This window comes from Leptodactylus fuscus, chromosome 9 (assembly GCF_031893055.1).
Source record: "Leptodactylus fuscus isolate aLepFus1 chromosome 9, aLepFus1.hap2, whole genome shotgun sequence".
NCBI lineage: Eukaryota > Metazoa > Chordata > Amphibia > Anura > Leptodactylidae > Leptodactylus > Leptodactylus fuscus.
The window spans coordinates 89,986,073-90,002,570 of NC_134273.1; the positions used below are offsets into that span (position 1 = coordinate 89,986,073).

At 48.4% G+C, this 16,498-nt stretch overlaps 1 protein-coding gene across 1 annotated transcript; it reads right to left on the minus strand.

Moving 5' to 3' along the window:
- Positions 1–1,453: 1,453 nt before the first annotated feature.
- Positions 1,454–12,086, minus strand: ACY1 (aminoacylase 1). Its single transcript, XM_075286378.1, has 15 exons — positions 11,997–12,086; positions 11,421–11,505; positions 10,047–10,111; positions 9,399–9,503; positions 9,235–9,329; positions 8,984–9,060; positions 8,721–8,810; positions 8,548–8,604; positions 8,175–8,248; positions 8,041–8,090; positions 7,300–7,444; positions 7,150–7,218; positions 6,996–7,075; positions 6,793–6,853; positions 1,454–1,856 (listed from the first exon to the last, which is right to left on the minus strand). Exons 2-15 carry the CDS (start codon positions 11,503–11,505, stop codon positions 1,692–1,694), a joined length of 1,218 nt encoding a protein of 405 aa, XP_075142479.1. The 5' UTR covers positions 11,997–12,086; the 3' UTR covers positions 1,454–1,691.
- Positions 12,087–16,498: the final 4,412 nt, after the last annotated feature.

Sequence of the window (16,498 nt, forward strand, 5' to 3'; positions counted from 1 at the left end):
CTGGTGCAGCCACTGTGTACATACATTACTTATCCTGTATTATACTCCAGAGCTGCGCTCACTATTCTGCTGGTGCAGTCACTGTGTACATACATTACATTACTTATCCTGTATTATACCCCAGAGCTGCGCTCACTATTCTGCTGGTGCAGTCACTGTGTACATACATTACATTACTTATCCTGTATTATACTCCAGAGCTGCGCTCACTATTCTGCTGGTGCAGTCACTGTGTACATACATTACATTACTTATCCTGTATTATACTCCAGAGCTGCGCTCACTATTCTGCTGGTGCAGTCACTGTGTACATACATTACATTACTTATCCTGTATTATACCCCAGAGCTGCGCTCACTATTCTGCTGGTGCAGTCACTGTGTACATACATTACATTACTTATCCTGTATTATACTCCAGAGCTGCGCTCACTATTCTGCTGGTACAGTCACTGTGTACATACATTACATTACTTATCCTGTATTATACTCCAGAGCTGCGCTCACTATTCTGCTGGTGCAGTCACTGTGTACATACATTACATTACTTATCCTGTATTATACCCCAGAGCTGCGCTCACTATTCTGCTGGTACAGTCACTGTGTACATACATTACATTACTTATCCTGTATTATACTCCAGAGCTGCGCTCACTATTCTGCTGGTGCAGGCACTGTGTACATACATTACATTACTTATCCTGTATTATACTCCAGAGCTGCGCTCACTATTCTGCTGGTGCAGTCACTGTGTACATACATTACATTACTTATCCTGTATTATACTCCAGAGCTGCGCTCACTATTCTGCTGGTGCAGTCACTGTGTACATACATTACATTACTTATCCTGTATTATACTCCAGAGCTGCGCTCACTATTCTGCTGGTGCAGTCACTGTGTACATACATTACATTACTTATCCTGTATTATACTCCAGAGCTGTGCTCACTATTCTGCTAATCCTGTGCTGATCCTGAGGAGGAGGAGACTTCCCATAATGGCACACTATTTGCTGTAGCTGTTACATTCTGATCCTGGCAACTTGTTTATCTCTGCTGCATCTTCTAGATATGGGTTTACCCCTGCACTTTATGAAGCAATCAGTGAGCAGCCTCCTCCTCTTCCTCTCTATAGACTTCTGTGTAAGTTCAGGCAGGGAGGACTCTATGTAAATAAATAGTATTAGTGGAGAGAAGGAGGAGCAGCCTGAGAAGTGGAGAAGGAACCAGATTTCCTTAATAGATTTATTACAGTTTCTTATTTTCACTTTCTCTACTCATTTATAAGAAGGGCTTTTATAATTGAAGCTTCACGTTAATATTCTGCAGCTTCAGAGCTGAAATCTCCCAGCAATCCCCTCCTGCACTCTCCAGAGGTGTCGTCCTTACATGGGGCCCTGCACCGTCCACCCCTGTCAATAAACACAGGACTACACTGATAGAAGATGAACTCACTTTTATTTGTTCTAGATTTTGGCATTTCGGTTACAGATTCTCCGGATTCGGCGCTCAGAGTGATTTGGTTACGTTCACCTATGATTGAGTAGTAACCGGAGAGCGGTCAGTGACTAGCGGAGGTGGTGAATGGTCAGTTCTGTGGAGATTCTGTAAGTCCCTGAGGATTGTTCACAATCAGGTGTCAGAGGTCAATCCCTGAGAAGAGAAGTCGCCGGACACGAGGTCCACACACGTCATTGTTCCCCGGGTAATGGAGGGACGCTGGCCAGCGAGCGGATGATCCGGGCGTAGATCTGAATCCCACGCAGAAAAATGGCTTCATTTAAATACTCGTTGTGATCATGGAGTAAGATGGGGGTGTTATTCATGGGGGAGAAGCCCAACGCATCAAATCCAGCCTGCGAAGAGGAGAAGCAGCAGATCATCATCTGTGACCATGTGATCATAACCTATCCGTATACTAGAGAGCGGTGACATCACTGAGAATACAGCCTATGTATATACTAGAGAGCAGTGACATCACTGAGAATACAGCCTATCCGCATACTAGAGAGCGGTGACATCACTGAGAATACAGCCTATCCGTATACTAGAGAGCAGTGACATCACTGAGAATACAGCCTATCCGTATACTAGAGAGCAGTGACATCACTGAGAATACAGCCTATCCATATACTAGAGAGCGGTGACATCACTGAGAATACAGCCTATCCGTATACTAGAGAGCGGTGACATCACTGAGAATACAGCCTATCCGTATACTAGAGAGCAGTGACATCACTGAGAATACAGCCTATCCGTATACTAGAGAGCAGTGACATCACTGAGAATACAGCCTATCCGTATACTAGAGAGCGGTGACATCACTGAGAATACAGCCTATGTATATACTAGAGAGCAGTGACATCACTGAGAATACAGCCTATCCGCATACTAGAGAGCGGTGACATCACTGAGAATACAGCCTATCCGTATACTAGAGATCAGCGGTGACATCACTGAGAATACAGCCTATCCGTATACTAGAGAGCAGTGACATCACTGAGAATACAGCCTATCCGTATACTAGAGAGCGGTGACATCACTGAGAATACAGCCTATTCGTATACTAGAGAGCAGTGACATCACTGAGAATACAGCCTAGCCGTATACTAGAGAGCGGTGACATCACTGAGAATACAGCCTATCCGTATACTAGAGAGCAGTGACATCACTGAGAATACAGCCTATCCGTATACTAGAGAGCGGTGACATCACTGAGAATACAGCCTATTCGTATACTAGAGAGCGGTGACATCACTGAGAATACAGCCTATCCGTATACTAGAGAGCGGTAACATCACTGAGAATACAGCCTATCCGTATACTAGAGAGCGGTGACATCACTGAGAATACAGCCTATCCATATACTAGAGAGCGGTGACATCACTGAGAATACAGCCTATCCGTATACTAGAGAGCAGTGACATCACTGAGAATACAGCCTATCCGTATACTAGAGAGCAGTGACATCACTGAGAATACAGCCTATCCGTATACTAGAGAGCGGTGACATCACTGAGAATACAGCCTATGTATATACTAGAGAGCAGTGACATCACTGAGAATACAGCCTATCCGTATACTAGAGAGCAGTGACATCACTGAGAATACAGTCTATGTATATACTAGAGAGCGGTGACATCACTGAGAATACAGCCTATCCGTATACTAGAGAGCGGTGACATCACTGAGAATACAGCCTATCCGTATACTAGAGAGCAGTGACATCACTGAGAATACAGCCTATCCGTATACTAGAGAGCAGTGACATCACTGAGAATACAGTCTATGTATATACTAGAGAGCGGTGACATCACTGAGAATACAGCCTATCCGTATACTAGAGAGCGGTGACATCACTGAGAATACAGCCTATCCGTATACTAGAGAGCGGTGACATCACTGAGAATACAGCCTATGTATATACTAGAGAGCGGTGACATCACTGAGAATACAGCCTATCCGCATACTAGAGAGCGGTGACATCACTGAGAATACAGCCTATCTATATACTAGAGAGCGGTGACATCACTGAGAATACAGCCTATCTATATACTAGAGAGCGGTGACATCACTGAGAATACAGCCTATCCGCATACTAGAGAGCGGTGACATCACTGAGAATACAGCCTATCCGTATACTAGAGAGCGGTGACATCACTGAGAATACAGCCTATCCGTATACTAGAGAGCAGTGACATCACTGAGAATACAGCCTATCCGTATACTAGAGAGCGGTGACATCACTGAGAATACAGCCTATCCGTATACTAGAGAGCGGTAACATCACTGAGAATACAGCCTATCCGTATACTAGAGAGCGGTGACATCACTGAGAATACAGCCTATCCATATACTAGAGAGCGGTGACATCACTGAGAATACAGCCTATCCGTATACTAGAGAGCAGTGACATCACTGAGAATACAGCCTATCCGTATACTAGAGAGCAGTGACATCACTGAGAATACAGCCTATCCGTATACTAGAGAGCGGTGACATCACTGAGAATACAGCCTATCCGTATACTAGAGAGCAGTGACATCACTGAGAATACAGCCTATCCGTATACTAGAGAGCGGTGACATCACTGAGAATACAGCCTATGTATATACTAGAGAGCGGTGACATCACTGAGAATACAGCCTATCCGTATACTAGAGAGCAGTGACATCACTGAGAATACAGCCTATCCGTATACTAGAGAGCAGTGACATCACTGAGAATACAGCCTATCCGTATACTAGAGAGCGGTGACATCACTGAGAATACAGCCTATCCGCATACTAGAGAGCGGTGACATCACTGAGAATACAGCCTATCCGTATACTAGAGAGCAGTGACATCACTGAGAATACAGTCTATGTATATACTAGAGAGCGGTGACATCACTGAGAATACAGCCTATCCGTATACTAGAGAGCGGTGACATCACTGAGAATACAGCCTATCCGTATACTAGAGAGCGGTGACATCACTGAGAATACAGCCTATCCGTATACTAGAGAGCGGTGACATCACTGAGAATACAGCCTATCCGTATACTAGAGAGCGGTGACATCACTGAGAATACAGCCTATCCGTATACTAGAGAGCGGTGACATCACTGAGAATACAGCCTATCCGTATACTAGAGAGCGGTGACATCACTGAGAATACAGCCTATCCGTATACTAGAGAGCGGTGACATCACTGAGAATACAGCCTATGTATATACTAGAGAGCGGTGACATCACTGAGAATACAGCCTATCCGCATACTAGAGAGCAGTGACATCACTGAGAATACAGCCTATCCGTATACTAGAGAGCAGTGACATCACTGAGAATACAGCCTATCCGTATACTAGAGAGCGGTGACATCACTGAGAATACAGCCTATGTATATACTAGAGAGCGGTGACATCACTGAGAATACAGCCTATCCGCATACTAGAGAGCGGTGACATCACTGAGAATACAGCCTATCCGTATACTAGAGAGCGGTGACATCACTGAGAATACAGCCTATCCGTATACTAGAGATCAGCGGTGACATCACTGAGAATACAGCCTATCCATATACTAGAGAGCGGTGACATCACTGAGAATACAGCCTAGCCGTATACTAGAGATCAGCGGTGACATCACTGAGAATACAGCCTATCCGTATACTAGAGAGCAGTGACATCACTGAGAATACAGCCTATCCATATACTAGAGAGCGGTGACATCACTGAGAATACAGCCTATCCATATACTAGAGAGCGGTGACATCACTGAGAATACAGCCTATCCGTATACTAGAGATCAGCGGTGACATCACTGAGAATACAGCCTATCCGTATACTAGAGAGCAGTGACATCACTGAGAATACAGCCTATCCATATACTAGAGAGCGGTGACATCACTGAGAATACAGCCTATCCGTATACTAGAGAGCGGTGACATCACTGAGAATACAGCCTATCCGTATACTAGAGAGCAGTGACATCACTGAGAATACAGCCTATCCGTATACTAGAGAGCGGTGACATCACTGAGAATACAGCCTATCCGTATACTAGAGAGCGGTAACATCACTGAGAATACAGCCTATCCGTATACTAGAGAGCGGTGACATCACTGAGAATACAGCCTATCCATATACTAGAGAGCGGTGACATCACTGAGAATACAGCCTATCCGTATACTAGAGAGCAGTGACATCACTGAGAATACAGCCTATCCGTATACTAGAGAGCAGTGACATCACTGAGAATACAGCCTATCCGTATACTAGAGAGCGGTGACATCACTGAGAATACAGCCTATGTATATACTAGAGAGCGGTGACATCACTGAGAATACAGCCTATCCGTATACTAGAGAGCGGTGACATCACTGAGAATACAGCCTATGTATATACTAGAGAGCGGTGACATCACTGAGAATACAGCCTATCCGCATACTAGAGAGCGGTGACATCACTGAGAATACAGCCTATCCGCATACTAGAGAGCGGTGACATCACTGAGAATACAGCCTATCTATATACTAGAGAGCGGTGACATCACTGAGAATACAGCCTATCCGTATACTAGAGAGCGGTGACATCACTGAGAATACAGCCTATCCGTATACTAGAGAGCGGTGACATCACTGAGAATACAGCCTATCCGTATACTAGAGAGCGGTGACATCACTGAGAATACAGCCTATCCGTATACTAGAGATCAGCGGTGACATCACTGAGAATACAGCCTATCCGTATACTAGAGAGCAGTGACATCACTGAGAATACAGCCTAGCCGTATACTAGAGAGCGGTGACATCACTGAGAATACAGCCTATCCGTATACTAGAGAGCAGTGACATCACTGAGAATACAGCCTATCCGTATACTAGAGAGCAGTGACATCACTGAGAATACAGCCTAGCCGTATACTAGAGAGCGGTGACATCACTGAGAATACAGCCTATCCATATACTAGAGAGCGGTGACATCACTGAGAATACAGCCTATCCGTATACTAGAGAGCAGTGACATCACTGAGAATACAGCCTATCCGTATACTAGAGAGCAGTGACATCACTGAGAATACAGCCTATCCGTATACTAGAGAGCGGTGACATCACTGAGAATACAGCCTATCCATATACTAGAGAGCGGTGACATCACTGAGAATACAGCCTATCCGTATACTAGAGAGCGGTGACATCACTGAGAATACAGCCTATCCATATACTAGAGAGCGGTGACATCACTGAGAATACAGCCTAGCCGTATACTAGAGATCAGCGGCGCCACTTCCTGGTATTACAATTACTCACCGTTCTTATATAGCGACTGTCGGTCGCAGCGGGAAAGATTTCCGGCTTTAGCTTTAAACCCCTGAAAGAACAAAGACAAGCGCCCTGTTTTCTTACTTCTCACACCTTCGGGTGCACAAACTTTGTTGAGACTTTAGGAGCCACTAAGGCCTGGACTTGCCACAATGTGTCGGCCCCAGGGCTCGTCTCTATTATCCACTCACAGTTCCTTGCAGGGGTCACTGAACGCTTTCCACCAGGGGTTGGAGTCTTCTGGGGTGGTGATCCTCTGATTCATACATTTCTAGAAGACATGAACATACATAAGCCGAGGACTTCACCACAGTCCGGTCACCTCCTCCATCTGCAGCCTCTTACCTGGTGAAACTCAAAGGTGACCTGCTCTCCGGCCGCCCGGCACCAATTCTCTAGCCGCGTCTCAAATTCCTGTAGAGAAAAAGGAGGCGAGGTTGGTAGAAATCAGAGAAGAGTCGGTGGAGAGGGCTGGAGATGTGGAGCGGGCTGTACCTTCAGGTCAATGGTGGGGGGCATCCTGAGGTCGAAGGTTGCAGACATCTCAGTTGGGATCACGTTGCAGGAGACACCACCGCTCACTTTCGTTAGGTTTATGGTGGTGACGTCTCCGAGTGTCAGGCCGGGGTTGGACTCAAGTCTGAGACAAGGAATAGAGAATGAAGATTGGTACCGGTCCAGATGAGACCTCGCAAGGTGTCCATGAAGGTTTCTATAACTGGCAGCTCTTTGCCCATGCAGGGAACGTGAGACTGAGCCGGAGTGCCAAGATCGCTCCAACCATCACCTAAGGACTAGGACACCTCCCATTGAGATATTTGGGGCTCCAGCGCCCAATGACATCACCAGAAGAAGAAAGAGGTTGGCCATTAAACCGTCGCAACCCCACCAAAAATCTCTACAGAAAAATCCCCTTCATTTGGGGGGTGGGGATTAGTCTAAAGGCTGGAGGTTGGATTGCCTGATGTCACCCTGCGGACAGGACAATGGGGCACTAAGCTCCCTCACAGCTGGAGGGTGAAGTCAGTGAGGAAGAAGAGCAGACAATATGGCTGCCCCAGGACGCCCATAGAAGAGCCTTTATATTACATGCCAGGGAACTGGAGTTTGGGCCAAGACAAGGGGACGGAGGATTTAGCAGGGAAAGTTTATCAGAAAGTGTTAGAATTATTTTCGCCCCTTTAATTCCGGTGGCGGCCATCTTGTTCCAGTTTAAGGGGGGGAAAGCAGTTTTACCTTTTCTTCTCCTCTTCTCTGAAGTCCAAGAAACTTGTTATCACCGAGTGCTGGAAGGATATGAATAGTCAGACTGACACCCGGACAAAGCGCCGACAACCCTCCGATTGTGAGAGCTTCGAGGATTAACTCACCAACTTAGCAGCCGCCGTATTCTCTATGAAGCGGGAGCCGTGGCCGGGGTCCCCCCTGCAGTGCACCGTGATCCCTAAGTGAGGCACAAAGGGTAAACTTCACATATAGACCCCTGCGCTTAAAGGTCTCCGCACCGATCAACATCAGACCCTCAGATTGGTATCTACAGCCCTGGGTGCAAATGGTGTCCAGGGGATGGCGGCCATATTAGTTGTCACTCAGCTTTCTGATATACAATAATAAACGTGCAATGTTTTATACACCTTAAGAGGAGGGGACGAGTGAAGGACCGATATTTACTGCGCGATGGGGAGGGGGCTAAATTGCAATGTGGAGAACCCCTTTAACGTAAAGGACCGTGTGAGAACTTACACCAGACGCATTTCTCGCCATAGAAAACACTGAATTCATCTGTGGGGTTCGCAAGACCTGAAAAGAACAAAAACCGGGTTAGAGAAGGGGCAGCACATGAGACCCCCAGACGGGGAGGACGAGAACAAACCACAAACTGGAGGGAACATCAGAAAGCTGCAAATAGCACAAACCTTCATCAAGTGTGATCCCGGGATTCAGGGCGCGGAATTCAGGGTGGTCGACCAAGAGCTCCATCCCCATGTGACCCCCAATTTCCTCATCTGTCACAGGAGAAAAAACAGTCACTTGTTATCGGGGTCTCATAGAACATCGTGATGGACGCCGAGAACTAGACTGTAAGCTGCATGGACTCCAAAGGACTGAGAATGCAGCTCTGGATGGGACTGGAGACATTATGCAGCTCAGGATCAGAGTAAGGCCAGTGACCTCTTACCTGGGACCATGGTGAGGTGAATGGTGCGCGGGAACTGCCGCCCCTCAGATTTCAGTTGGCGGATAGCTTCTAGATACCTGCGGACCACAGAGACATGTCAGAAGACTGTAGAGGTCGGCCCCATATACGACAGGTATACCATTCAGATGTTTAGGAAAGCTGGGTGGCTACTCACAGCCGCCATATTGATTGACACCCAGAAAACAAACGGCTCAAGGATTAAAGTAGAAGACGCCGCACTGGCAACTTACTGGATGGTGACAGATTTCATGTCCTGCGTTCCTCTCGCATAGATATTTCCCTCGTTGTCCTTATGGGCGGCGAATGGCGGATAAGTCCAGAACTCCTGCAAAGGAACAAGACGTTATTGCCTCCAGTCCTCCGAGCGCTCCCCACTCATGCCCCGCTGCCGCACCTCAAACACTGGGACCACGTCTGTATGGGAGTTCAGAATGACCGACTTCAGCTGCGGCTGCGTCCCTCTCCAGGTGAGGAAGACTATCCAGCGCCCGGGAGCAAACTAGAAGAGGAAGGCAAAGTATTATAGACCGGAGAAGCAAATCTAACAATGGAGGCTGCAACACCTGTCATAGCTACAAGCAAAGCTGGGTGACAAGCAATGCCGCCATCATTACAGGGCAAGGGAAGAAAACACCACAAGGACCAGGGAAGGGGGAAGTCAAGGGTCATAACAAAATGTAGGCGTGTGAGGAGACCCCATAGCCGGACCCATTACTCCCCACTCCACCCGCGGCGTGTGAGCAGACCCCATAGCTGGACCCATTACTCCCCGCTCCACCCGCGGCGTGTGAGGAGACCCCATAGCCGGACCCATTACTCCCCGCTCCACCCGCAGCGTGTGAGGAGACCCCATAGCCGGACCCATTACTCCCCGCTCCACTCGCGGTGTGTGAGGAGACCCCATAGCCGGACCCATTACTCCCGCTCCTCCGCGGCGTGCGAGGAGACCCCATAGCCGGACCCATTACTCCCCGCTCCTCCGCGGCGTGCGAGGAGACCCCATAGCCGGACCCATTACTCCCCGCTCCACCCGCCTTATTACCTCCATTTTTTTCTTTTCCAGTCCAATTTCATCCGCCATCTTGAAAAGGAACTGAACAATTCCATCTGTAACACAAGGAAGGGCAGATTACAGGGGCCCGCGGAGTGACTGAGGCTCTTACATGTGTGCAGGGTATTATAGGCAGCAGATAGGTCGTGATGAAGGAAACATCAGACGTTCCGACCTCCTGCGCCATTGTACAGTGGCTATAGCGTTACTTTGTGTCATCCACTTATTCCTTGTATTCTGATTGGCTGAGAATGTGACAAAACAATGTGACAATTGTGATTCACTGACACAAAGGGGCCTGAACAGTGGAAGGATCAGATAGAGGATCGCTGTCCAAGGCTGGGCTACACTGACCACGTGTGACCGCCCGGTCCCAGTGATTCCTACAAGTGGATAGAATGACCATAAGGGAGCCCAGAGGTGCAGCTCAAAGATTCAGGGCTCAAGGCACAAAACACAAAGGGGGACCCTCAGGCCTTAGATATTAAAGTGCTTTTTTTTAGGATAGGTCATCAATGACCATCGGGGTCTGACCTCCAGGAACCCCTTTGATCAGCAGAATAAGGGGCATGGCTCTCCCAGGAGTGCAGGGCGCCCTTCATACCCCCAGTCTGTACCTGGTGCATTGGAGTCCCTGAGAACTCGGGCATGTCAGGAGACCCCATCACGGTGCCCTTTTTACCCAGTTACCTCCATGCTGTCCTCTGTGACCACAAGGACCAAGGCTCAGATACAGCTTTGCACCCTTATCTCAGCACCACTGCCCACCTCCCACCATTATGGGGCAGATATTGATCTGATAAGTGGTCAATGTGAACCCAGCCTTAGCAGCTTTCAGGTCGTGCTTGGATGACAAGACAGGCCTGGTGATAAGGGGAAGGACGGCGAGTCCACAAACACCCACCAACGTGTGGTACATGATGCCAACATGGCCGACACCAACAGGTGAAAGCAACACATGGAAGACAATACCTGTGGGCTCAATGAACTGGCCCTCAGTGTTACCCTACGGCCGCCCGGGCACCTGCGCAGCAGAGGAATAAAGCTGGAACAGTGTAACAGGTTATTGTCATATAGATAGTGACAGGTAAGACACAGCCGCTCATGGGGTGACCTGCAGGGGGCATCACACAGGCTCAACATGTATTGCTGGATCCTCACTTAAAGGGGTTGTCCAGCCTCTCCTTTTACCCCTGGTGATCGCTGAGGACACTGCACGTATTCTGCTAATATTGGGCAGGAGAGACGTCTGGCGGACCCTCTAATGGGCGAGTGCAGTCCTCTCTACATAGAGCTCCATAACTGTATCATGAAGCCACCCCACTAGGGGGGTAGTCGGGGTCCCCGGAGCTGGGGGGCCATTACCATAGTCAGGCTTTGGCTGGACGCTCTGGATCCTCAGATATTCCCGGAATCGGGTGGTGGACGGGTTCTCAGCCGCTGAATCCATCTGAAGAAGAAGAAGAAGACGACATTTCTACCCTGTGCCAGGTCCCTGCACCCTGCCCGCCCGGCCCCGCGCTGACCAGGGAGGCGCTGTCTGCCAATCCCAACCTAACAACTCCGCATTAACCTCTTATTACCAGGAGAGAATATATACAAGCCGTGGCTACTGACAGGTATGCTGGGACTTGTAGTTCTACAGCAGAGGAGCCACAGCCGGCTGCACAGGATTAGGATCTGCAGCTCTGACCCTGCCGTTAACCCTTCAGTGGATTCTTTGCAACTTTCTGACTTGTGACATTGTACCCTGCAGCTTCCTCCTGTCTGTTACCAGTGACAGATCGGCTATTTAACCCCGTCCATTCCTCCCCAAGCTCTGCAGACAGTCTGACGGGGGGGGGGGGGGGGGGGGGGGCAGCGGCAAATCCCTGAGAGCCAACAATAGGGAGTCAGAATAAACCCCCATCCCCTCCGCTCCTGTCCTGTCCCCTTCTGTACCTGCTCCTCTTTGTCCGCTCCCTGCAGATCTCTGTCCCCTTCTGCAGCTTGTGCAGAGCAGATGAGACTGGCGGAGTCTATATAGCACCCTGGTGGCCAGACCTGAGCAATCCACCCGCAGCAATCCAACCCCAGCAGCAGACCAGGCAGAGAGTGCAGAGCCATCCAACCAGCGTGCAGAGCCATCCGAGCACAGAGCAATCCAACCAGAGCACAGATATTCCAACCAGAGCACAGACAATCCAACCAGAGCACAGACAATCCAACCAGAGCACAGACAATCCAACCAGAGTGCAGAGCCATCCGAGCACAGAGCAATCCAACCAGAGCACAGACAATCCAACCAGAGCGCAGACAATCCAACCAGAGCGCAGACAATCCAACCAGAGCGCAGACAATCCAACCAGAGCACAGACAATCCAACCAGAGCACAGACAATCCAACCAGAGCACAGAGCCATCCAACCAGAGCACAGACAATCCAACCAGAGCGCAGGGCCATCCAACCAGAGCACAGACAATCCAACCAGAGCACAGACAATCCAACCAGAGCACAGAGCCATCCAACCAGAGCACAGACAATCCAACCAGAGTGCAGAGCCATCCAACCGGTGTGCAGAGCAAGCAAACCAGCGTGCAGAGCCATCCGAGCACAGAGCAATCAAACCAGAGCACAGACAATCCAACCAGAGCGCAGACAATCCAACCAGAGCGCAGACAATCCAACCAGAGCACAGACAATCCAACCAGAGCACAGACAATCCAACCAGAGCACAGAGCCATCCAACCAGAGCACAGACAATCCAACCAGAGCGCAGGGCCATCCAACCAGAGCACAGACAATCCAACCAGAGCACAGGCAATCCAACCAGAGCACAGACAATCCAACCAGAGCACAGACAATCCAACCAGAGCACAGAGCCATCCAACCAGAGCACAGACAATCCAACCAGAGCGCAGGGCCATCCAACCAGAGCACAGACAATCAAACCAGAGCACAGACAATCCAACCAGAGCGCAGGGCCATCCAACCAGAGCACAGACAATCAAACCAGAGCACAGACTATCCTGATCTTGGGATTGGGTTACTTTTAAGTTTTATTCAGAAATTTTACAGAACGTTATTTTTTCTTCTATAGATTTCTAAGTAATAATTCTCTTACTATCAGGGCCGTGTAATAAGAAGTGACCCTCAATGTATCCAGTGCAGCTCTGTAGTCGCCTCCTCACTGTATACGGCTGTCCTGGCTGTATACTCACTGCTTGGCGGTTTTTTTTTTTTTTTTTAATTCAGTGGCATTGTGGGATATTGTGTAAGTGGAACCTGCTGGTGTGATACGAGGGGTGCATGCTGGGAAGTAGGGGAGTCCCAACCCCCAAATCGGCTCCAGTACCTAAAGGGGCCACATACAGAAGCGCTGGTGACATCATCAGATACAGAGGAGATATTATTTGTTACTTTGTTACAGTTTTTGTTGGCTCGGTCCCCCTCCCCCACACGTGACCTCTCTGCAGCCGCAGTCCAGAGTCCGGGGATGTTAATTGATACCTGGTTTGGTGACTGTTCACATGAAGTGGCGGCAGATTCTCCTGATGATTTACCAGGTCTCATTACCTGACGTCTTTGTGTGACAGACGAGTCGCCCGCGTCAGATCGCTGCTCCATTTCAGGATTTTCCTCCGCACTTCCAGGGTCTCGGCTTCGGTTTTTTCTCAGGACTCGGTTTTTGTGGCCTGAGCGGTATTTATAATGTCACCAATAAGAATCCTAAGATATTAGGGATAGAGGGGTGACGGGGCGAGGACAGAGGGCGGGGCTTTGCCGCTGCGGTGACGGCGATTCCAGACTCATCCAGTTCTTGTGTTTTATTACTAGACATGGCTGACGTTGGGAGGTCTTGTGTGTTTTTTGCAGGATGAGCTGAAGTTTTTATTGCCACATCCCAACTGTTTGACATTTTATTACATTTTTGCAGGATGAGGCGACCATAGGAGCGGTTTTCTGCCAGCTGAGGGTTTGTTGCAAGGTTCCCGACCTCGCGGTGTGACCAGGACTAGATCACAGTGGGGATTTACATCTCATTTCTTAGATCTCCAGGGCTGGAGCGACGTTCTCCTTCTCCAAAAGTCCCCGCGCTCTTTCCTGAGCGGCCCTGCATAAGAACCCCGACCCCACAAGGACGCCCAGCTTTTATCCCCGGCTCTGGGTGGTTTGACTTACACTTTTTCAGGGTAACCATCATGTGCGCCACCTAGCGGGGACCTGGTCACACATTGGTGCGGGGGCCAAGTATTAAATCTTGCAGGAAATTACAGAGTTTATTGATCTACAGTAAAAACTGCAACATGACTGCACTGTGTGAATGGACCCGTATACAGCAAGAAGTTCTAGGAGGCGACATCTGCTGGTTGTAGGGAGGTACTGCAGAATGTAATGTAATCTCTGATGCTACATGCTGCATGATCGCAGGGGTAAAACCGCCATCAGCACGACATCTACTAAGCCGTTACTACCTACAATGAAGTGAAGGCAACTTGTCTTGCAGCGACTTCAGACTGGGACACCCTGAAATACGTCAAGAGATTTACTAAGATACAGGCGCAGAATCGGTCAGCAGCCATAAACCTGCTCTATAGACCAGGCAGAACATCGCAGGATCCAGGGCCCCAAGAGCTGCCGCAGCCTCTGCAAGTGTTACACTGTGACAAACACTCAGCTCTGCGCAGGAACAGGACTCCAAGCCCTGACTGTAAATGATAAAGAATGTAAAGTATCTGACGAATCCATTATATGAGCTTTATTATAAATTGAGAGCACGGCCGCTGATCCCATACATACAGATTACAGGCACCGCTGATCCTATATACTGTACATACAGATTACAGGCACCGCTGATCCTATATACATACAGATTACAGGCACCGCTGATCCTATATACATACAGATTACAGGCACCGCTGATCCTATATACGTACAGATTACAGGCACCGCTGATCCTATATACTGTACATACAGATTACAGGCACCGCTGATCCTATATACGTACAGATTACAGGCCTTCATCGCTGCATCCTGATGACTGACAGTTATTGCAGAATCTTGAGGACGTTGCTCTGATCCTGGTCAAAAATATAACTCAGTCCATGTCCATAGTCACATATCCCATATAGGAGACTGAGGCATCGACCAGAACCTTCTAAGAAAATAGGAAAATGCAATGTGTGTGGGGTCAGATCTCAGGAAGAGGCCGCCAATACTCACAGCGACTGCCCAGACAACTGGTCTTTATTCTCTCCTAAAAAAGAAATTACATTTTGTGCTGATTCATTTCTTCTAATGCAACATCAAAGCTCCAAATCCCTGCAAGGACATAGATATATAATACAGGTCTGTTCTCCTGAAGCCACCACTAGGGGGAGCTCACTACATACAGATTATACAGTCACCACTAGAGGGAGCTCACTACATACAGATTATACAGTCACCACTAGAAGGAGCTCACTACATACAGATTATACAGTCACCACTAGGGGGAGCTCACTACATACAGATTATACAGTCACCACTAGGAGGAGCTCACTACATACAGATTATACAGTCACCACTAGGGGGAGCTCACTACATACAGATTATACAGTCACCACTAGGGGGAGCTCACTACATACAGATTATACAGTCACCACTAGGAGGAGCTCACTACATACAGATTATACAGTCACCACTAGGAGGAGCTCACTACATACAGATTATACAGTCACCACTAGGAGGAGCTCACTACATACAGATTATACAGTCACCACTAGAGGGAGCTCACTACATACAGATTATACAGTCACCACTAGGGGGAGCTCACTACATACAGGTTATACAGTCACCACTAGGAGGAGCTCACTACATACAGATTATACAGTCACCACTAGGAGGAGCTCACTACATACAGATTATACAGTCACCACTAGGAGGAGCTCACTACATACAGATTATACAGTCACCACTAGGGGGAGCTCACTACATACAGATTATACAGTCACCACTAGGAGGAGCTCACTACATACAGATTATACAGTCACCACTAGGAGGAGCTCACTACATACAGATTATACAGTCACCACTAGAGGGAGCTCACTACATACAGATTATACAGTCACCACTAGGAGGAGCTCACTACATACAGATTATACAGTCACCACTAGGGGGAGCTCCCTACATACAGATTATACAGTCACCACTAGGAGGAGCTCACTACATACAGATTATACAGTCACCACTAGGAGGAGCTCCCTACATACAGATTATACAGTCACCACTAGGGGGAGCTCACTACATACAGATTATACAGTCACCACTAGGGGGAGCTCACTACATACAGATTATACAGTCGCCACTAGGGTGAGCTCACTACATACAGATTATACAGTCACCACTAGGGGGAGCTCACTACATACAGATTATACAGTCACCACTAGGGGGAGCTCACTACATACAGATTATACAGTCACCAC